The sequence below is a fragment of the Erpetoichthys calabaricus genome, chromosome 4 (assembly GCF_900747795.2).
Source record: "Erpetoichthys calabaricus chromosome 4, fErpCal1.3, whole genome shotgun sequence".
In the NCBI taxonomy this organism is placed as follows: domain Eukaryota; kingdom Metazoa; phylum Chordata; class Cladistia; order Polypteriformes; family Polypteridae; genus Erpetoichthys; species Erpetoichthys calabaricus.
The window spans coordinates 235,160,017-235,181,124 of NC_041397.2; the positions used below are offsets into that span (position 1 = coordinate 235,160,017).

A 21,108-nucleotide genomic window follows, 5' to 3' on the forward strand; every position below is an offset into this window, starting at 1 on the left:
TATATTTTTGCCTATTTCTCTCGGTATTTATTTACGTGTTTCTTCACTTATTTATTTCAGTATTGCTGCACACAACATGAGGTAAGCCCAGAAATGACAACTGCCACTTCTACTTGTCAAAATTAAGAGGGCGGGTTCTAGTGAGTGCTGTTTATTGATTGGTGAATTGTCTGTAGAGTGAATGCTTGCACTTTGTTTGATTTGGGAATCCTGTGGCTCATGCGCTAGCTTGAAGTTGTGACTGTGCGAAGCCGATACACAGAATTCCTGTGAGAAGAGATGACTTTAATTCAGGAAACTCCAAATTGATCGTCAGGAGTCTGCATCTGAAGTGACTGCTGTAAACGAGGTACTTGATGGCTGGAAGTTTACATCTGCTCTGTCAATGATTCACCAATCAAATCACAGGACTCGCTAGAGCCCGCCCTCACAACATAGACAACTGAAAGAGACGGTTTTCATTTCAGAGCTTATTTCATGTTGTGTGGGTGTTACTGAAATAAATGAATGAAGAAATAATTAAATCCAACTTAATAAAAGGACAAGTGTCAATGTGTGTGTCTGTGTATCCATCTGGTTGCTATGTATCTCTTATATGCAATTAGGTATGGGATTTGTAAAAACCTTAGCAATGATTGTGATGCATTTTATTATTGCAAATGTTTGTGATATACCATCTGTTGGATTGAAAAATGCAGCTGTTTTTATCACTGCATGCATTAAAAATATTTTATAAAACTCGTACCCAAAGCACATAAGATCCAAAAGCACTTCCAAAAAACCCAGTGTGGGGAACACAGGGCATGTGTAAGGGCAAACACAGGATCTTAACACAATTGAAAAAAATATCTATTATAAAAAAAAGAAAACTTGCAACGAAACAAGACTTTTTCCTAGGGTCGAGACGCGATCTTTTGAAGAGAGACAGACACTTTCACTTCCCATGAGACAGACAAGTCACGCCATACTTACAACCTTCAGACGCAAGTCCCGTGATACACATGCAGAGCAGGTCAGAGATAATGGAAATAGGAAAATTCAAAAGTCTCCAAAAATGAGAGTAAAGATCGCATTGGCGCAAACAATCTTAAAATATTACTTGGGGGAAATAACAGTGAAAGGAGATGGAATATTTAGCTGCTGTACAGGCTTTTAAATGTTCAAAGCTCTGCACCAAATGCGGATCACTCGGCACACAGCAGCAGCAAGCCAACAGCTTCTTGAGCAAAGAAAAGGTGAAAAAAACACCTGTTACTTGTTTCGCAATGGATCACCATTTAAGAGGGGTTTTGGAGGAGTGGCCGCGTCTCCTTGGGGTGCACTCAGCCACCCTCTTCACAACAGTGCCTACCACTGGTGGGATAGGCAAGTGAATTGCAGATCACACGTGATGGCAGCAGTAGCACACCAGCAGCTGCTCGAGCAAAGAGGAGTTTAAAGAAAATTTATTTGTTTCCCATTTTATCACCATTTAAGAGGGGTTTTGGAGAGGCGGCTGCTGGCAGGGGGGGAAAGAGGTTGGCGAGCGAAGCGAGCAGGGGGCAAGCCCCCTAGTTTTCACAAAAAATAATCTGTCTGAATTGTTAAGTGAATCAGCAGGACATTAAACCAAGGGGTAACATTTACCATGTTGACTATGCAATGCAAGGTTAAATGTTAGCCAGTGAAAACAACATCGAAACATCTAGAAATCTGTTTAAAATAACACACCTTTTGTGTAATATTTCTTGGCTGTTTATCACAAAGCACATCTGCTTCTTTGTTTCAGTTATCTATTTTCATCATAATAATGAATGCCCAGCTTTGTACATGTAGCATGGACACTTTACAGGGCATAAAATATAACAGCGCTGTTCTAATTAGGGCAAGGCAAACAAAATAGTCACCATAGTAAGCTTGGTGATGTAGCAGAATTGACTGTTGGCAACGTGTTGCATGTTGGATGGACATGCAAGTAAAAATTTCACTCTACTCTGTACATAAACACACTGCCAGACATTTTGGGTGCTTTTACATTTATGGTTTCTTTTTCTCCTTTTATGAAGATCTTTTTAATTAGTTTCTAGGATTATTCTACACAAGGCTGCTTCAACCTGATTATCAAATCTCAGCCAGGGATGCTCCTCTGGCTGACGTTCAAATTCATGCTGTTCATTTCCTGATTCTTTCATTTATGTTGATTATGAGCATCATTCATGATTTTTGACATTGCCTGTGTATGTAAGCTGCCTTTGTTATGTTCCATTTGTTTTGTGGGTAGCCCTCCAAGAGGCCAATCACGACTAGGAACCATCCTATAAATCTGGAGGGTCTTCCACTGTTCCTGGTGATATATTTCAAATGTGCTTAGAGGGGGTGAGTTCTTGTGCTTTTGTACATTTAATGTGCTTTGTAATTAACTGGATTTTTCTCTTTTTTTGGACTCTTCTGGGATTTCACATTGAGACTTTTGGTTGTATTGGATTGCCTTACTGTTTTGGGCAAACCCTACTGCCTTTGTGTTCTACAGCGCTTCATTGTTATTGAACAGCATTTTTTGTGAAGAAAAGTCTTATTTCATAAAGAAATTATATTTGATTTTAAGAGACAGAAATCTGTATGTTCACCTATTGTAGTTCTGGGAGAGGAGGTAGAAATAGTGAATGAATATAAATACTTAGGAACTTACCTAGATAACAATCTTAACTGGAATACAAATACAAAAAAATTATTTTCTAAATGCAACCAGTGCTTATTTCTTCTCCATAAACTCAAACTATTTAAAGTAGACAAGGACCTCATGTTGTCCTTCTATCGTAGTATGAACCAGTCTGTGATCACTTTCAGTTTCATTGCCTGGTTTAATAGTCTGACAAACCAAAACTCAAAAAAGCTCCAGCAGATTATGAAGTATGCAGCTAAAGTTATTGGGGCTAATGTAGATGATTTGACTAGTGTGTGTCAGAGGGAAATGCTAAAGAAACTGGAAATCATCTCAACTGATGACAGACATCCATTACATGTAGAACTAAACTTCAGTAAATCAGGAAGGATAGTTGCTTTGAAAACCCACACAAATCGCTCCAGAAACTCCTTTCTTCCTAGTGCCATACGACTTTTCAATAAGAAATATCGGAGGTAATGTTTAAGGTTTTGATATATATCCTGTTACCTTTTTTTTTTTTTTTGGTATAAATATGTTTTATCTAACTGCCTTACCTTAACCTTTCTTATTTCTATTTGTCTGTTTTATTTCATTCTGTCTGTTACCTGTTATTAGATGCAACTGAGAAGGCAAATTTCATGTTTTCCTGTGTAAACATGACTAAATAAAGAAACCTAAACCTAAACCTAAACCTAAACTCTATAATGTCTGTTTTGTGTTTAGTTGGGATTTTTGATGGGATCTCTCCCTCTAGTGGCCAATTTTGGAAGTGCTTTTGGGACTTGCATGCTTTTCGACTCCTGGTTCATGACACTGATGATAATAATAATAATAATAATAATAATAATAATAATAATAATAATAATAATAATGCATTTTATTTATATCTGCTCTCTCCTATTTAAGGCTGCTCCTTGCTTTGTACTCAGTACTGCTGAGTTGGGATTGCATGACCCTGTGTTAGATTTAATGGGTTAAGATAATTAATAGGTGAAAGTAGTGGCTGCTGTCATGACAGTTGGCAGAGGAAAATGGGAACAGGTCTCTCTTTTGACTTTTATATTGAAGTGCCCTAAGACACAACCAAGTGCTCATAATACTGATAGTCATGAAAATGAATTAACTGTTATGGTATTTGATTCTTTACATTTGAAATAACAGTGTCCAACCAGTTCCAAACATTTGTCAAGTCCAGGAATCCAATCCAGGGGGGCTGATGTAAGGCGTGAGTTGCAGTGTACACAATGTCAGTGACTGCAGGGCTTAAGATGAGAAACGGAATACAGATCCACTGCAAATGAAAGAAAAACACAAAAAGAGGCACATGAGTGAACATAATGTGTAATGGACAACGATGCAAATATTACACACTTTTAATAGATTCTGTCTGCCAAGTAAAATATTAATTAAGAGACCTCTTTCCCAAATATGCACTAAAATTATACATTTCAAAATTGTGTTTATAGATCCAAAACATTTTACTTGCCTTGCCTAACATGTAGTGAACTCTCTGGTATCAAGTCTTAGATTCTGTGTCTCAGCAGAAGAGGACTACAGATAATTTTATTCATCCCACATAAGTACATTGTTTGTGTAGTAAGACAGACTGTAAGAGATTTAAATGACTTTAAACATGTTCAGATATAAATTACAGAAGAGTAAAGGGTTCACTAAGGTGGACATAGAAAGTTGTACTTGATCACTCTCAGCATGAAATGGAGACTGCATTTTAAATCCTACTCCTGATAAAAAGGAAAAGCATAAATAGCTACATAAAATGGGACAAAAAAAGTCTCATTTGTGTAAAATAAGAGAGCTTGGAAGGTAAGTTCTCCATTCCCATCCAAAAAAAGTTCAATTTATAGTGTGATGCTGCACCCTCACCATCATTAAGTCAAGACATTCTCTCATGTAGCAGTGATTACAGAAATGACGAAGAACAGATACGCTTTGACGTGCAAAAAATGATGCAGGTGATTTTTTGGATATCAAAGCGTATCTGTTCTAAATTATTTCTGTAATCACTGCTACATGATAGAATTTCATTCCACCTGATGACGTAAAATCAACTTTCAGAAATCTTAGGGAATACTCATGAGAGACTAATGCTTAACAATGTAGAAAACAAAAACCAGGAAGCTCTTTTTGTTTTAAGATATCTTGTTTGTGTAAACATGCAAAAAGAAGCTTAATTAGGAAACCTTAGCTTTGTCTGTTGACTACTTTTTTGTTTACTCCCTTGAGAAAAATGTTACCGCATCTCTGACTTACTCCAAATAAATCCTGCTTGATTTTATTCACCGTCTTTTCAGTTTCAAGTCAGGTTGGGGAGCATGTACTGACAAATCTCATTGCCTCACCTGCCAGATGAAGAAACAGCTCAGGATTCCCATTTGGCAACCCCCCAGGCAGACACCCGGTCCAGTCCCACCCCTTGGAAATCACCCTCTATCTGTCGCAGCCAGGTGTTACTTGGACATCCTTTTGGCCTGGCCCAGCCACTCAGGTCCTCAACAATAGAGGATCCTGAGAACTGGATCACCCTCAGGGAAACGTGCCACATGGCCGTAGTGCCATAACTGACGCTCCCTCACAATGCAGGTAATGTGCTTCATTCCGGACTCTCTAAGCATCCGCTCGTTCACCATAAATCAGACCAGCGGTACCCAAGGATTCTCAGCAGAGACACAGTACTGAAGGAGTCCAGTCTTCGTCTCAGGTCAATGGATACCGTCCATGTCTCGCAGCCATGTAGCAAAACAGGAAGCACCAGGACTCTAAGGACTTGGACTTTTGTTAATTTGCATAGATATCAGGAGCACCACACACCCCTTTCCAGCAACCTCATGACCCCCCATGCTCTCCCAATCTGTCTAATGACTTCATAGGAAGGGTCACCAGAGACATGAATGTTGCTGCTGATGTAAGTAAATCTCTTGACAAGATCGACACACTGCTGATGGCTGTGCCCAAGAGGTCATTAAAGGTCTGGATGTTGGTTTTTATCCAGAACACTTGCAAGCCCAGACACTCAGAATCCTTGCTCTGTCTCTTGAGACATTGAACAGAGCAGGAGCAAGAACACACCCCTGGTGAACCCCAGAATCAACTGGGAAAAACGCAGAGGTTCTGCCTCCACTCTGCACAGCACTCACAGTACCAGTGAACAAGCCAGGAACGACATCCAGCAAATTTGGGGGAAGCTCGCGAAGTCTCAGGATGTCCTAAAGGGTAGCTCGATCAACTGAGTTGAACATTTTATGAAAATCAACAAAAGCTGCCAATATTTGTGTTTGCGCTCCATGAGAACCCTCAGTGCCAGGATACAGTTGATGGTAGACTTCTTAGGCATAAAATCAGACCACAGGTGCTCATGGATTCTATTGAGGATGACCCTAGCAAGGACCTTACTGAGCACCTAGAACAGTATTATTCCCTTGTATTTACTGCAGTCCAGGTGATCACCCTTCCCTTTCCTGATAGGGAAGACAAGTCCCGTTTTCCAGTCAGTTGGGATGACACCAGTCTCCCAAATGGAAACGAAGATTGCTTGCAAAGCCAGGAGGACAGGCTTACCACCAGCCTGGAGAGTTCACCCCGGATACCACAGATCTCTGCAGCCTTCCCTAAGCTCAGCTGATTCACCACATGTGGAATCTCAGTGAAATTGGGTAGTTCACAGCTAATTGGAGGATCCGCCTCAAGAACTGGTGATCCAGAGATGTCCACTGTCCTAGCTGGAGGATCAGCTTTAAACAGCTGCTTAAAGTAGCCAGCCCAGCGGTCACAATTGCAGCATCATCCATAAGGACCATTCCATCACATACCCTGACTGTGGCTGTCTGAGGAACAAATTTGGATGTGCGTAATGCTTTCATTACTCTGTAAGCAGGATGTAGGTCACTAGACCATAGATGGTGTGTTACTGGCTCACAGATTTCCTGTAAAAATTCCTCCATATCTGCCCTCAGTGCCCTCGCAGCCGTCCTTCCCAGTTCCCACTACAGACCAGAGTTGCCATCAAGCCGTGTGCTGCGAATCCTCTTGATAATATCCGGGGTGCCCTGCATGATGAAACACCTCCTTCTGGGAACACCTTCATGGTCTTGTCACAGAATGTCTCCCACATCACATTAACATCTGTAGCCACACCCAGGTCTTCAAGTTCCTCACACAAACTGTGTGCAAACTTGTTAGAAACAGCCTGATCTTGGAATTTGGCCAGGTCCAGCCTCATTTTCCTAGTAGGTGGAAACCTACTGGACCTAAGCTGGATCTTCAGAGTAGCAACAACAAGTCTGTGGTCAGAATTCACAGACTGGGCACTTCAGTAGACCCTGCAGTACTGTAGGAGCCTCCAGCATCTGCCTGAGGATGTGATCGTTTACCGCATCACCAGTATTAGAGTGCCAAGTCCAATGATGTGGCTCAGAGTGCTGAATCCAGGATCGAGCAATGTGCAGCCCTTGACCTTTTGAAAAGTCAAGGAACATGGATCCACTTTCACCATGGTTGCCAGACTCATGGGGACTGACAAAGTCCTCATTGCCAGCCCTGTAAGTGCCAGTAGTTGCATTGAAGTCATCCATAACCAGAGGAGTGTCACCTTGCAGGCACCCATCAACCACCGAGCAAAGCTGCAAATAAAATTGTCCACCAAGACATCACTCACCATAGTTAGAGCATACACTGAGACAACAGACAAGGCACCCAGAGAGTGCCTTAACCTGAGTCTCTTAATACACTCATTGAAAGGAGTGACATTGGACATGAGAAAAACATGCAGACTCCATGCCAGGAGCAGTGGCAACCTGTACACCATCATGCAATCAATTAACTCCTTCATATTGTATTGGATTCATATTTTTACCAATCTCCATTTCTTTAGCACACTTTCATCTACTGCTGTTCTGATATGTGTAGCAATCCAACAAGCAGAGTACTAAAGATTATCCTGGACTGCTACAGCTTATCCAGAGTGGCATTGAGCAGAAAGCAGGAGCCATCCCTTGATAAGTCAACCGTTTTTCACATGGTACGTGCACCTACTGCATACTGAGCCAATAATTATACACACAAGTATATGCACATGTGTTTGTAAAGTGTACATCATATCACAGTATATTTTGAAATAAGATATGCCATCCATCCTGCTCCGCTTATCCAAAATTGGGTCGCGGGGGCAGCAGCTTGAGCAGAGATGCCCAGACTTCCTTCTCCCCTGCCACTTCTTCTAGCTCTTCCGGGAGAATCCCAAGGCATTCCCAGGCCAGCCGAGAGACATAGTCCCTCCAGCGTGTCCTGGGTCTTCCCTGGGGCCTCCTCCCAGTTGGACGTGCCCGGAACACCTCACCAGGGTGGCGTCCTGGAGGCATCCTGATCAGATGCCCGAGCCACCTCACCTGACTCCTCTCGATGTGGACGAGCAGTGGCTCTACTCTGAGCCCCTCCCGGATGACTGAGCTTCTCACCCAATCTTTAAGGGAAAGCCCAGACATCCTACAGAGGAAACTCATTTCAGCCGCTTATATTCGCGATTTTGTTCTTTTGGTCACTACCCATAGCTCATGACCATAGGTGAGGGTAGGAGCGTAGATCAACTGGTAAATTGAGAGCTTTGCCTTACGGCTCAGCTCCTTTTTCACCACAACAGACCAATGCAGAGCCCGCATCACTGCAGATGCCGCACCGATCCGCCTGTCGATCTCACGCTCCATTCTTCCTTCACTCGTGAACAAGATCCCAAGATACTTGAACTCCTCCACTTGGGGCAGGATTTCGCTCCCAACCCTGAGAGGGCATTCCACCCTTTTCGGCTGAGGATCATGGTCTCGGATTTAGATTTGCTGATTCCCATCCCAGCCGCTTCACACTCGGCTGCGAACCGATCCAGAGAGAGCTGAAGATCACGGCCTGATGAAGCAAACAGGACAACATCATCTGCAAAAAGCAGTGACCCAATCCTGAGTCCACCAAACCGGACCCCCTCAATGCCCTGGCTGCGCCTAGAAATTCTGTCCATAAAAGTTATGAACAGAATCGATGACAAAGGGCAGCCCTGGTGGAGTCCAACTCTCACTGGAAACGGGTTAAACTTACTGCCGGCAATGCTGACCAAGCTCTGACACCGATCGTACAGGGACCGAACAGCCCTTATCAGGGGGTCCGGTACCCCATACTCTCGGAGTACCCCCCACAGGATTCCCCGAGGGACACGGTCAAACGTCTTTTCCAAGTCCACAAAACATGTAGACTGGTTGGGCAAACTCCCATGCACCCTCCAGGACCCTGCTAAGGGTTTAGAGCTGATATAATAATAAGATATAATAATATATAATAATTATATAATAATAAGATATGCTCACTCACCAAACTGATGATAATGAAGATGAGCTGGATTATGTCAGTGTAGGCCACAGAGTACAACCCACCAAGTAAGGTGTAACATATTGCAATGGCTGCAGAGATGATGATGGATTGATAGGATTCGATACCCAAAATAACTTTCATCATTCCACCTGTAAAAGTTGACACAGAATAACCAGAGAGGGTGCCCAGTTAAATTATGTATCCCCTTAAACAAAAAGTAAAACAAAAGTTAGACATTACATCAGTGATATGTTCTCTATTTGTTAAGTACCTTGAGTATTGCACAGGTGCTACAGTATATAAAGTGTTATTATTAAAATAAATTATGAAGAAATTGGAAAACAATAAATACAAGATTTAAGTTTAAAAATTCCATCTTTCCATTTTCATACCTGTTCAGGATCAGAGGGTGGAGCCCACTGAAGCAGTACTGGGTGTAAGGCTAAATTCACCCTTGGATGAGATGCTAATGCATTGCAGATTAAGATAAAATATTCTGAAATAAGAAGACCAATTTCAATGAATGAATTTATACCATCTTAAATGATGCATGCATATGTCTGTTACTTTAATGGAGTGCATGATAAAGTTCAAGTTGCACAGAATGTTGCTCAACTTTGATGCTCACCATAATTAATTGTTCTTCTGCATCCTTCTGGTATCATTGAAATGTGCTCCCAGACAAGATGAGTTAGTTTGTCGGACACAAGAGATGTGGGACAGGAAGCCCTAAAGTTATACCGGCAAGTTAACTAACACTGAGTACTTGCAACCAACAGAAATATGTCAAGAAATACTACTGGGGCTGCTTTATACTAACAGCAAAATATCTACATAATGCCTCACTTGGACTGTGACAGCCAAGTCAAGAAGTTTTGTTTCTTTTTAAAATTTCTTTCTTTTTAGTCATTCTGGTGTGTGTTTAAGTCATATTGTGTATGTATTGTATTGTGTATGTATTTATTGATTTAAAGATCTTCTGTAGAAAATAATAAAGTTATATCTATCTATCTATCTATCTATCTATCTATCTATCTATCTATCTATCTATCTATCTATCTATCTATCTATCTATCTATCTATCTATCTCAAGTTAGTAAGAGATGTCAAGTGGAATTTAACAACAAATTGTGAAAAATACATCAATCTGTTTGAAGGATCACAGGTGGACTGATGGGAGCAGGTTACATCACTATGTACTTTGCAAAGGCCTTGACATTGTTACATTGATTTATGTGTTCAAGGACCCTGTCTGCTTGCAAATTTAATTTCATATTTTATTATCGATTGCATGACTTTCTAATTAAGGACACACAGATGAGTAGACAAAGCATTGAAACATGTTTCAAAAAAGGAACCAAAAAAGTCCTTAAATTATTATTATTGCATTCACAACTTGGCAAAATCACTTACAGCATAGCATATAACATAAAATACATTTTAAATACACATGTTTATATGCTGAGACAGCATGTACAAAGCTGTAGATGGATTTTCAAATTATAACCAAGAGAGTTTAGGACTGGTGAAGGAACATGACTCATGCTTTTCTGCAATGTAATTTAATGTCTAAGGAATAGGACAGTAATCTCAAAATTTACAGGTTCAGCTGCCACTGCTAACTCACTTTATAACTCAGATCAATTCACTTGGTGTGCTTGTGCTCCAGCTGCAAAAAATATACATGTAAACAATACATGTTAATGAAATGATTAGTGTATGTGTGTCCATCCAGTTGCTTTGTCTCTGCCATTTCAATAGGTGGTGCATCACACACATTAACACTACTTTTAAGAATCCCATACCAAATGGCATATAACAGAGACATGTGCATTGTATGGTGCACAGCAAACATTAACGCTGGGGTCTATGTTAATTACTTAGATTTCACCCCTTCTTAGATGGGTGGCACAGCTACTTGCATTATAACTCTGCACTATTATAGAGTGTTGGAATTTTGTTCATTATAAAAAGGTGCTATATAAGAAAAAAAATCTGCACAGTTTAGACAAATATTATAAACAGCAGACAGCCAAGAATTTAAGATATGTTTTTTTAGAACATTAGGATATTATAACAATCTAGACGTAAATAGGCCATTCAGCCCAACAGAGCTTGTCCGTCCTATCCACTTAATTGTTCTAAACAAACTTCAAGTCGAGTTTTGAAAGTCCCTAAAGTCTTAAGTCTATTCTAAGTGTCTATGGTTCTCTGTGTAAAGGAAAACCTCCTAATGTTTGTACAAAATTTACCCTTAACAAGTTTCCAACTCTGAACCCATGTTCTTGATGAACTCATTTTAAAATAACAGTCTCACTCCACTGTACTAATTCCCTTCATAATATGGAAAGGCTCAGCTCTTTTATTCTTTTTTTCTGTTTTGTTAAATTTATTAAAAGCATATAACATTCCATACAATCAAGTCAAACTTAACAAAACTAAACCTCCTGACTCCTGCCAGGTTTTATAAATGTTTTGAACAGGCCCTCTAACTGAGAATTAGATTTTTTTTCCAAAATTCAAGTAGTATATAACATCAGTTACTCATTGACCTAAAAGAGGTAGGTTAAGATTCTTCCAGTTGAGCAAGATAAGTCTATGTTTAATAGTGTAGTAAAGGCAATCAGAGTTTGTTTGTCCTTCTCCACTTTAAGCCCATCTGGAAGTGCACCAAACACAGCTGTTAGTGGGTTAAGAGGGATTGTGACACCAAGGCTGTCTGATAGGCATTTAAAAAGTTTTTGCCCAGAATGATGTTAATTTGTTGCAGGTCCAGAACATGTGGCCCAGTGAAGCTTCAGCTCGATTGTAATGTTTGGTGGTTGGATCTTGCCCTGGAAACATCTTGGATAATTTCAAACGAGATAGATGTGCTCGATAAAAGATTTTAAGTTGCATATTTTAATGTTTTGCACATATGGAGCTAGAGTGAATTCTGTGCGTGGCTGCCTTCCACTTCTGAAATGCTGAGTAAGCGATACTTTTCCCATTTTACTCTGAAAACTTTGAAGGGAAGGGGCTTTAAAAAGTTTTTATATATTATAGAAATGCTGTCTGAGTCCCCAAGACTGATCAGTATCTCTTCTGGAGTAGAAATAGGTGAGAGGTGAGGAAAGCTGGGCAGATTTTGTTTAGCAAAGTTTCTAATTTGGAGAGAGTGGAAAAATTGTGTTGATGGGAGATTAAATTTGGAGTGTAATTGTTCATAGGATGTAATAACATTATTCATATACAAATCTCTATTCTTTCCTCATAATTCTTCCCCTGTAACCCAGGAATCAGCCTAGTCGCTCATCTCTGGACCTTTTCTAGCACTGCTATGTCCTTTTGTAGCCTGGAGACCAAAAAGACACATGATACTCTAGATGAGGCCTCAACAGTTTATTATAAAGCTTGAGCATAACCTCCTTGGACTCGTACTCTACACATTGTGCTATGTGACCTAACATTCTGTTAGCCTTCTTAATGTCTTCTGAACACTGTCTGGCAGTTGATAGCGTAGAGTCCACTACAACCAGCTCTGTCTGTCTGTCCGCTTTTCACAAGAGAACTACTTAATGGATTTAGATCAGGTTTTTTTCTATAATTTGCTTGAACATTCCGATTGATTTTGCGACTTCTCTCACCGCACCAAGTATCATAATTTGCTTGTGGCAGCGATTTATTCACGTGAATCTGAGAGAGAGGATGCGGGCCGATGGGAGGGGGAAGCTATCAATATATTGCTTTTTAAAGTTTGTTGTGTTTCACTACTACATTATGCAATTTTACTAAGTCATTTTTGAACAATCCAGTGTAAATGTGTGATAAGATCATTAGGTGAGACTTTACGGTATCTGTGCAGTTTGAGAATGTGATGAATGATGTGATATGTCTCTATCTTTTTTTTTTTACAGTAAGCTAAATTCACCATCAGTATTGACTTGAGGTGAGGTTGGGGGCATGCGCTGATAGTGTATTGCCTTGATTAGCTTGTATCTTATGACTAGCAGAATGTGTTACTTATGCTAATCTATTAAAATCACAAACATATAATGGTACCAGGAATTTATAGCTGTTGAACAATGTTCCTAAGTATTACTTCTTTGAAAACTTAATCATGATATTTCTTGGAAGAAATACGATGCAGTAGTTGGTATTCTTGCCACAACTCCTCTTGTGTCCACAAACATTTTACAGACCTACTTTGCAAATCATAAACACAAAGTCACTACTTGATTGATCAATGGGAAGTGCAATGCAAATTATTCTTGCGTGAACTCTTACACCTGATGAACTCTGGTTGAAGTTGCCTTAATTAATTTTTTTTTGACATATTTAGAAATCTGTGAGGAGCTTGTCAGCCACTCGGATCATGTTGGGAACATATCCCTTGCGAGTACTGACTAAATGACATTCAGTGACTACTGTAATTTTATGAAAGACCACTCAGCAGCTTGCAATTTGAACCAAAACTGCATGTTGTATGTTTGCCCTTAGCGGATGCACTAAAAGAAAACAAAGAAAAAGATTCTATAAATGCACCCAAATTACAAAACATGCCCTCTTAAGAAAAGATTAAGCACAGTACAGTATATTATAATTGATTCGTCACTGTGTGTGTGTGTTTGTGACCATGGAGGGAGCACAATAGAGTGTTAATCCAGCCATAGAAGGGCCAGGGGAAGGATGGCCCACTAACAGTAGTAAATACTCCATCATTTGAAGAACAGTAATAGTGCATAAAAAGAACAGATTATAAAATCTTGGTCTCATGATGGACTCACACAGCTTCTGATCAGATTGTTTAACACGATGTAGAGAGCATAACACACAGTTGGAGTGTTGTTTACATCCTTTGCTATTCAGATAGATAGCCATCTTAGTAAAGTGCCTAAGAAATAAAAGGTATATTCTTCCCAACAATATTAAGAGTGAATATGTAAGAGTGTAAAATTACAAATTAGAGGGTTAAGATTATTTACAAGGAGAAGACTTGGAAAGTAAAAATGATAAAAAAGACTGAACTGCCTTTTCTTCTCTCCCAATTAGCTAAGCAGTAAAGAGGAGGAGAGACAAGCTGAGGCCAGCAGGATATCTCAGAGAGGAGCTTGGGAGCAGAACTGAGTGAAGCAGCACTACACTACATCAGGCAGCGTGATCTTGGGAGTAAGGAACTGGCCTTAAAACCTTAAGACTTCTGGTTCATTGCCTGCTTTTGAGAAAGTCACTTAACTTGTCTGTTAACCTTAAAATAATTATCGCTTAACTGTACTTCTGAAATGCCTTGGGATGTTGCTTCCTGTAGAAACTCACTATTTAAAAATGTTTTTTTTCATAAACTTGAACATTTCTTTTCAATACTGAGCTGAATTAGGACACTGGTAAGTCTTGCATTTACTTATTTGGCAGACAACTTTATCTAAGCCAATTTACAAAATTTATGATACAATTGGTTACATTTCCTTTGGTTTTCTTATTGGAGCACAGGCAGGGCACGTGACTTGCTCAATGTCACATGGTGTGAGTAGCGCAATTTGAACCTACAACCTCAGGGTTTGAAATCCGAAGCCTTAACCACTACACTTCCAAAAGATCCAAACATTTTTTAGGTCTGCAAATGCCACCATGAAATATATAAACTTTTTTTGGTTGCAAGAAATGTGTTGCCGTTTACACCTGAGTGGAATTTCCTTGACTATCTTTGTGCATGTTCAGTGAAATTTTTCTTGACAAACTTCATTTCCTCTTGTCTTGTTCATGAATTTCACCTGTAAATTGTAATGATGCTGCATCCCAGTCATCTTACTTATGGCAAAGGTTCTGGACGTTCACTTAATGGAAAAGGAGACATTTCTTTTTATTTAGCTAAGTACTAAGACCCTCCGCAAAAAGGCATTGAGGAGCAGGGATTGCCCAGATAGCAAACTTTGATCCTTTATCCACTGTAGAGCTGGAAAAGCATATAGTAGACGTTATGGGACTGAGGAAAGGGAGCCATCAAGACACAGTTAAAAATCCAGAGAGTAACCCTTCATGCCAGTAAGAAAAGACAGAAAGCATTAGGAATCAATAAGTCCTGTCTTTGCAGTGTGTGGATTGGAATGAAATCCTTCAGGAGCAGCACAAAAACAGAGATTTTGGGTATGTTCGTACTACTGCATTTTCATTTAAAAATAACTTTTTAGACTAAAATGATCTCTGTCCACACTAATGTATTTTATGAAAGTATCGTCACCCACACTAAAACAACCAAAAACGCATATGACAGAGACATTCATCCACGCTAAGCATGCACACAGGAAATGGAAGTGTTCTTCACGCTAGACATTCATTTGAAGCTTGCGTTTACACACGGGGAACGACACTGTATGAAAAACACAAAAACAGATTGCTTTGATTTGACTGATGATAAAATTAAATTGAGATTGAAATTAATGCACAAGTATGAGGTGAAAACAATGGCTGAGAAAATATAATGAACAGGATCCAATCAGGGAAGGGCAATGTAATAAGCGTGAACCAAATAAGAGCACAGTTATGGTCTTTGTTTTCAAAACTCTCAACTGTCTCTGTTAACTCATCAATACCGCAAAGCTAAACAGGCATTTTCAAAAGAATATGCTTCTGGAGATCATTTCTGGAGGCTAATACAGCAGGGTGGTGTAGCCGAAAGGCAAAGACGGAGTCTAATGTCTGTGTTTTTTAAACAAAAATGTAGTAGTGTGGACATAGCAAGAGAGAGAGAGAGAGAGAAAGAGAAAGAGACAGCAGAGGATATGCAATGCAATAAGTAATGGAAGACAGCAGATAACACAGCTGGGGTCTTTCTTGATGTCTGAGACATTTTTCAATTTACTCATGTAACAAACATTTTTATCCAAAGCAATCCCTGTATGTGCTTATGGTTTACCAGAAGACACTGAGGCCTGATGGGTGCAAGAAATCATATATCTGCTCAAGACCCTGGAATTGATCTCAGAATAGGGTTCAAAGATCACTCCTTACTAGAGACACATGTCTAGAATCAAAAAGTGAGCTGGATAAAAGCTCGCTGGCCAAGAGGAAGGAAGACCAGAGCCTTCAACAATTACAGACAGAAAGGACAGCAATTCAGGGAGTTTTGAAAAGCAAAAACAATTTTGGAAGCAGACATTAATCTACTTCTGAAGTTGTTATTTTTCCTATTGCAGGATTGTTTGGAGTTGAAGGCCATCACAATAGCTTTGGACTCAAGACAGATCCCAATCAAGAACAGGGTTCTGGTCCATTGCCGACGATACTCCTAGACACAGCCTCTTTCATTCATACAAGTCCAATTCACAGTTTCCAATCAAACTTACATGCATGTGTTTGGGATGTGTGAGAAAAACTGAAACTGAAGAAGAACAAAGGGAGAATATGTCAATTCCAAACAGGGCAGTGTTTGAAACTGAACCCAGATCCCTGGACATCATCACTAACCACTGTGCCACTGTGGTGTTCCCCTATTAGACAGACAGACAGAAATTCTTTGCATAAACTTCCAGTAAATTAATAAAACCACATTTATTTTATTTCTGTGGTATTAGTATGGGTTGGAGTTATGCCAGGGTGGCACACTCCCATTGCATTGATTGAAGACTTTTAGCAGCAAGATTATAGGCGCACAGCTCCTAAGAATTTTAAGCATTAGTTTAGGATTTAATATTTTGCCCTTCAAGACTGAATGGCAGCAGTGTGCGCTATTTATAAATACTTACCTAATCCTGCAAGAATAGCACCAGTCCAAAATATATCTGAAAGCACAGAAGAAACGACCAGAATACAAGATATGATGTCTCCATATTTAATTTGGAATGGATCAATCATAGTTGTGTACTTTTTCTCTCTCATGGGTTTGGCAAAGAAAATCCCACCTGGTGATGAGTAAAGATATTGTTACATAAATGTAATATATAACTGATTTATAACTGAAGTAATTAAGCATTCATATTATATCTGTTTCAAGTGGCATGCCTGTCATAATGCTTGCCACTATGGCGGATGCAAATTTATTTAGTTTGCTGTTAGGATAGGCTGTCATTAGTCAGTCTTTGACACTACTGCACATGTTTACCAATTACTTGGAGGCTCAGGAGCTAACCGAAGAAGATAAAGTGAAATTTTTGGAAAAATACATTACGAGAAGTTAAAGGTGAACTGAACCTAGAATCTAAAGTCAGGTGTACAAGTGGGATGTAGAAAAGAAAAGACACAAGAGTGATGCAGGAGGAAGAAATCTCAAGAGTGGCGTGAATTTGATAAAGATGAACAAGTGGTCTTTATTGGGTGGCATGAAGTGATTTGGTGAAACACAGAATCTGAAGAAGTATAATTTATTTAAAAGGCAAAGTAATTGGTGAGGAGTGCAAAGAAAGTGAGGATTTCTTTCAGAACTAAATAATTCTAAGCATCATTACTACTAAGTTAGACTATTCTGACAATGTGAAGAAACATGTTTTTGTACAATCCATCCATTTTATGAAAAAGGATAATCCATTAAAGCAGGGGTTCTCAGGTTCAGTCATCAGTGCTCTATAACTGCATGTTTTCATCCCAAAATTTTTTAGAATCAGTTAGTCCTTGTTAGCTTATTGTTTAATTTGCTGATCTTTTTCCTTTTCTTATTTTACCTTCGGAAACGTGCAGTAGTGTGAGAATTACATTTATAACAAATTAAGATTGTTTTCCATTGCTTTAAATTAATGGAAGAGTTCAATTAAAGTGAGAAACTTGTTGGGATGAAAATCTGCACTTTCAGGGCACCTCCAGGACTGAACTTGAAAACCCCTGCGTTGAAGCAGCATCGAGCAATGGGTAGTGTAGAAGAAGAATGTTCTCCTCAGCACCATGTATTTTGTGTGTTTAGTAAATTAGAATTTTTATAATAACTATTTTGTAACTTGCCAGTGAGAGACGCTTTGGCTTATGAACTAACAAAAATATGTTATTCCAGGTTTCAGGAGAAATAGTGTCCAGATGAATAAAATGTAAGCTGTTTCTTGTTTTTCCCTTTCTCAGAGTGAATGTTTCAGGGACAAGGTCACAAGGCTGCAGAAAGTACATGTGGTTTATGCAAAGGCGTCTCTCCTGTGCTTAGCTTCCAAAACACAGATAATGCTTAGCTCAACAGACATATTGTTTAACTTTACTGTTTTGATAAGGATGTTCTTTCTGTCTTATTAATCATGAGATGCTGAAGTATAAAAAACCCCTCCTGGCTTTTAATCAGGGTTCAATTGAGCTTTGCGGCAATAAGTTATACTCTTTTGAATCTCTACTTACTGCGACTCCGAATGAATAAATAAAGTGAATTGAGAAAATATTATCTGTCTGCTTTCCAGTGTGCCTTTTTCGTCCACAGTAGAAACTAACCTTCTCTCTTGGCACAGTCCAATACAACTCGGAGTCCTGCCACGTGCAAAAGTTTGCTGAAGACACTGCTATTGTGGGCTGCATCAGGAGTGGGCAGGAGGAGGTGTATAGGAACCTAATCAAGGACTTTGTTAAATGGTGTGACTCAAACCACCTACAAGTGAACACCAGCAAAACCAAAGAGCTGGTGGTGGATTTTAGGAGGACAAGGTCCCTCTTGGACCCCATGATTATCAGAGGTGACTGTACAGAGGGTACAGACCTATAAATATCTGGGAGTGCAGCTGGATGATAAACAGGACTGGACTGCCAATACTGATGCTCTGTGCAAAAGAGGACAGAGCCGACTATGCTTCCTTAGAAGGCTGGCATCTTTCAACGTCTGCAATAAGATGCTGCAAATGTTCTATCAGATGGTTGTGGTGAGCGCCTTCTTCTACACGGTGGTGTGCTGGGGAGGCAGCATAAAGATGAGTAATGCCTCACGCCTGGACAAACTGATGAGGAAGGCAGGCTCTATTGTAGGCATGGAGCTGGAGAGTTTGACATCCGTGGCAGAGCGACAGGTGCTGAGCAGGCTCCTGTCAATCATGGAGAATCCATTGCATCCTAAACAGTGTCATCTCCAGACAGAGGAGCAGCTTCAGTGACAGACTGCTGTCACTGTCCTGCTCCACTGACAGACTGAGGAGATTGTTCCTCCCCCACACTATTCGACTCTTCAGTTCCACCTGGGGGGTTAAATGGTAACATTATACAATGTTATTGACTGTTATACCTGCCTTACACTCTCCATCTTGCACTTTTTAACTTGCACTGCACTTTTATTGCTCTTTAATTAATATTGTTTTTATTTATTTACTGCTGCTGGAGTATGTGAGTTTCCCCTTGGGGATTAACAAAGTATCTATCTATCTATCTATCTATCTATCTATCTATCTATCTATCTATCTATCTATCTATCTATCTATCTATCTATCTATCTATCTATCTATCTATCTATCTATCTGTCTTTCACTATGCACCCATCGTCACTCCACACTGCCAATTTAGAGTGTCCAAATGAACCTACAAGTGTTTTGGATGTTTAAGCACCAGGAGAAAACAGGAGAGCGGCAAATTGCACGTATATGCTGACTGAACTTCAGATTGGACTTGAGTACCCACAGTTGCAAGGAAAAAGTACTATCTACTGTGCCATGATGTCACCTACAATCATATGTAAAGGAAAAAGTGAGCGAACAAAACTGAATCAATCTAAACAATCATGGTAAACATATTTACTGATACCTTCTGATTTTATGCTCTCTTTTACCACTTCTTGAGGTCTTACTCATAAGAAAATTAAGTCATGTAATTGAAGGCATGAATCTCTCTTACCAATGAATGCACCTAAAATATATATCAGAGGCCCCAGTGCCCAAAGGAGACCATGAGCGTACGTTGCTTCTGCTGTTCCCAGAATGAATCCACCTCCAACATTGGTAGCTGTCAAATACAAGACAGAGGATCTCAGATGAAGGAGAAGTGAAAGTAGGATAAGGTGAACATTGACTTTACAAAGACCCGTCTAAGCAGAAGCCATTGGCTCCATTTGCTGCTTTTCAAGAAAATGTTAATTTGATGCCCATTAAATTTTACATTACATGTTAGTTGTCCTTTTTCTCTTCAACTGGGGTCTCTGAAAAAATATATATTGTGAATTATTAAAGGATGATTAAAATGTCAACAAATTCCTTACTGTTGACTCAGCCTGGAATTTTACATGTTAAAGGACTACAATGCAAATGACAGGGCACCATGAGCCACATGTTACTGGGATTGTTGCCACTGCACTTTGTTTGGACTGAAAGGCATTCTCAAGACCCGTCTCTTACTCTTTGTCCATCCATTTGTCCTGATCATGGTTGTGGTGGCAACATGCTGAGTTGAAGAGGTTATCTTATTTTCAGAAACAGTTTTCAATACTTTGAAAGAATCTCCACATGTCTTCACAGCAGATATAAATCCTCTAGCATGTCTTTGGTCTGCCAAAGGGTTTTCTTTCAGTGGGTCCAGCCTGGTACAACTCCTGTTGAAGGAGCCATCCTCACTACATGCCCAGACACTTGAAGTGACTAATCTTAATACAGTGAACCAACTGCTCTTCATTGGAGTTGTTGTGTATAGTTGAACTCTAGCTGTATGAGTGAAAAGTGAGAACAGCAACCATGCGCAGAACCCTCATGTCAGCCACTTGTAACCACTGTCATGGGGTGACCTGCTGAAGCAGAAGGGGAGAAGGCCACAACATGCTGGAAAATGGAGCTAAGAACAGGATGGAAGGGTCCTGGGGCTGTCTGGAAGGGACAATAGTTCCATCTATGTACTGGACTCCAATATCTGACATTTGGGTTACAATCCCCAATGGGGATATTTTGCCTGCCTTGCCAAGCTTTGTCTTCCACAGTGATGGTTAGCAACAGAAAACCTCCCCCAGAAAACCCCCAGAAAACCTGGGGGGTTGTGGAAGGGGTGAGGAAGTTTTTCTTCTGCTTATTGCCAAGAACCGCAGCCCAGGATCACACAAGAGTTTCTGATCCTTCTACTGACTTGTTGGCACTAAGAGCTGGGAGTTGGAAGGAAGAGAATAATTGCTCTCTACAAAGGGAGAGTGGCCAGATACTACAGGCAAAATAAAGAGAGAGACAGTGAATGAGTGACAGAGAGAGTGGAGTAAG

At 39.9% G+C, this 21,108-nt stretch overlaps 1 protein-coding gene across 1 annotated transcript in view; it reads right to left on the reverse strand.

Annotated features, from left to right (window-relative positions):
- Positions 1-21,108, reverse strand: part of LOC114651223 (high-affinity choline transporter 1-like) — a 43,759-nt gene that overhangs the window by 14,404 nt on the left and 8,247 nt on the right. The window contains exons 2-5 of the mRNA XM_051927067.1: positions 19,769-19,876; positions 16,735-16,890; positions 9,014-9,162; positions 3,792-3,935 (exon numbers count right to left, since the gene is read on the reverse strand). Of these exons, the coding sequence (XP_051783027.1) occupies positions 3,792-3,935; positions 9,014-9,162; positions 16,735-16,890; positions 19,769-19,876 (557 nt within the window). The remainder of the gene's footprint in view (positions 1-3,791; positions 3,936-9,013; positions 9,163-16,734; positions 16,891-19,768; positions 19,877-21,108) is intronic.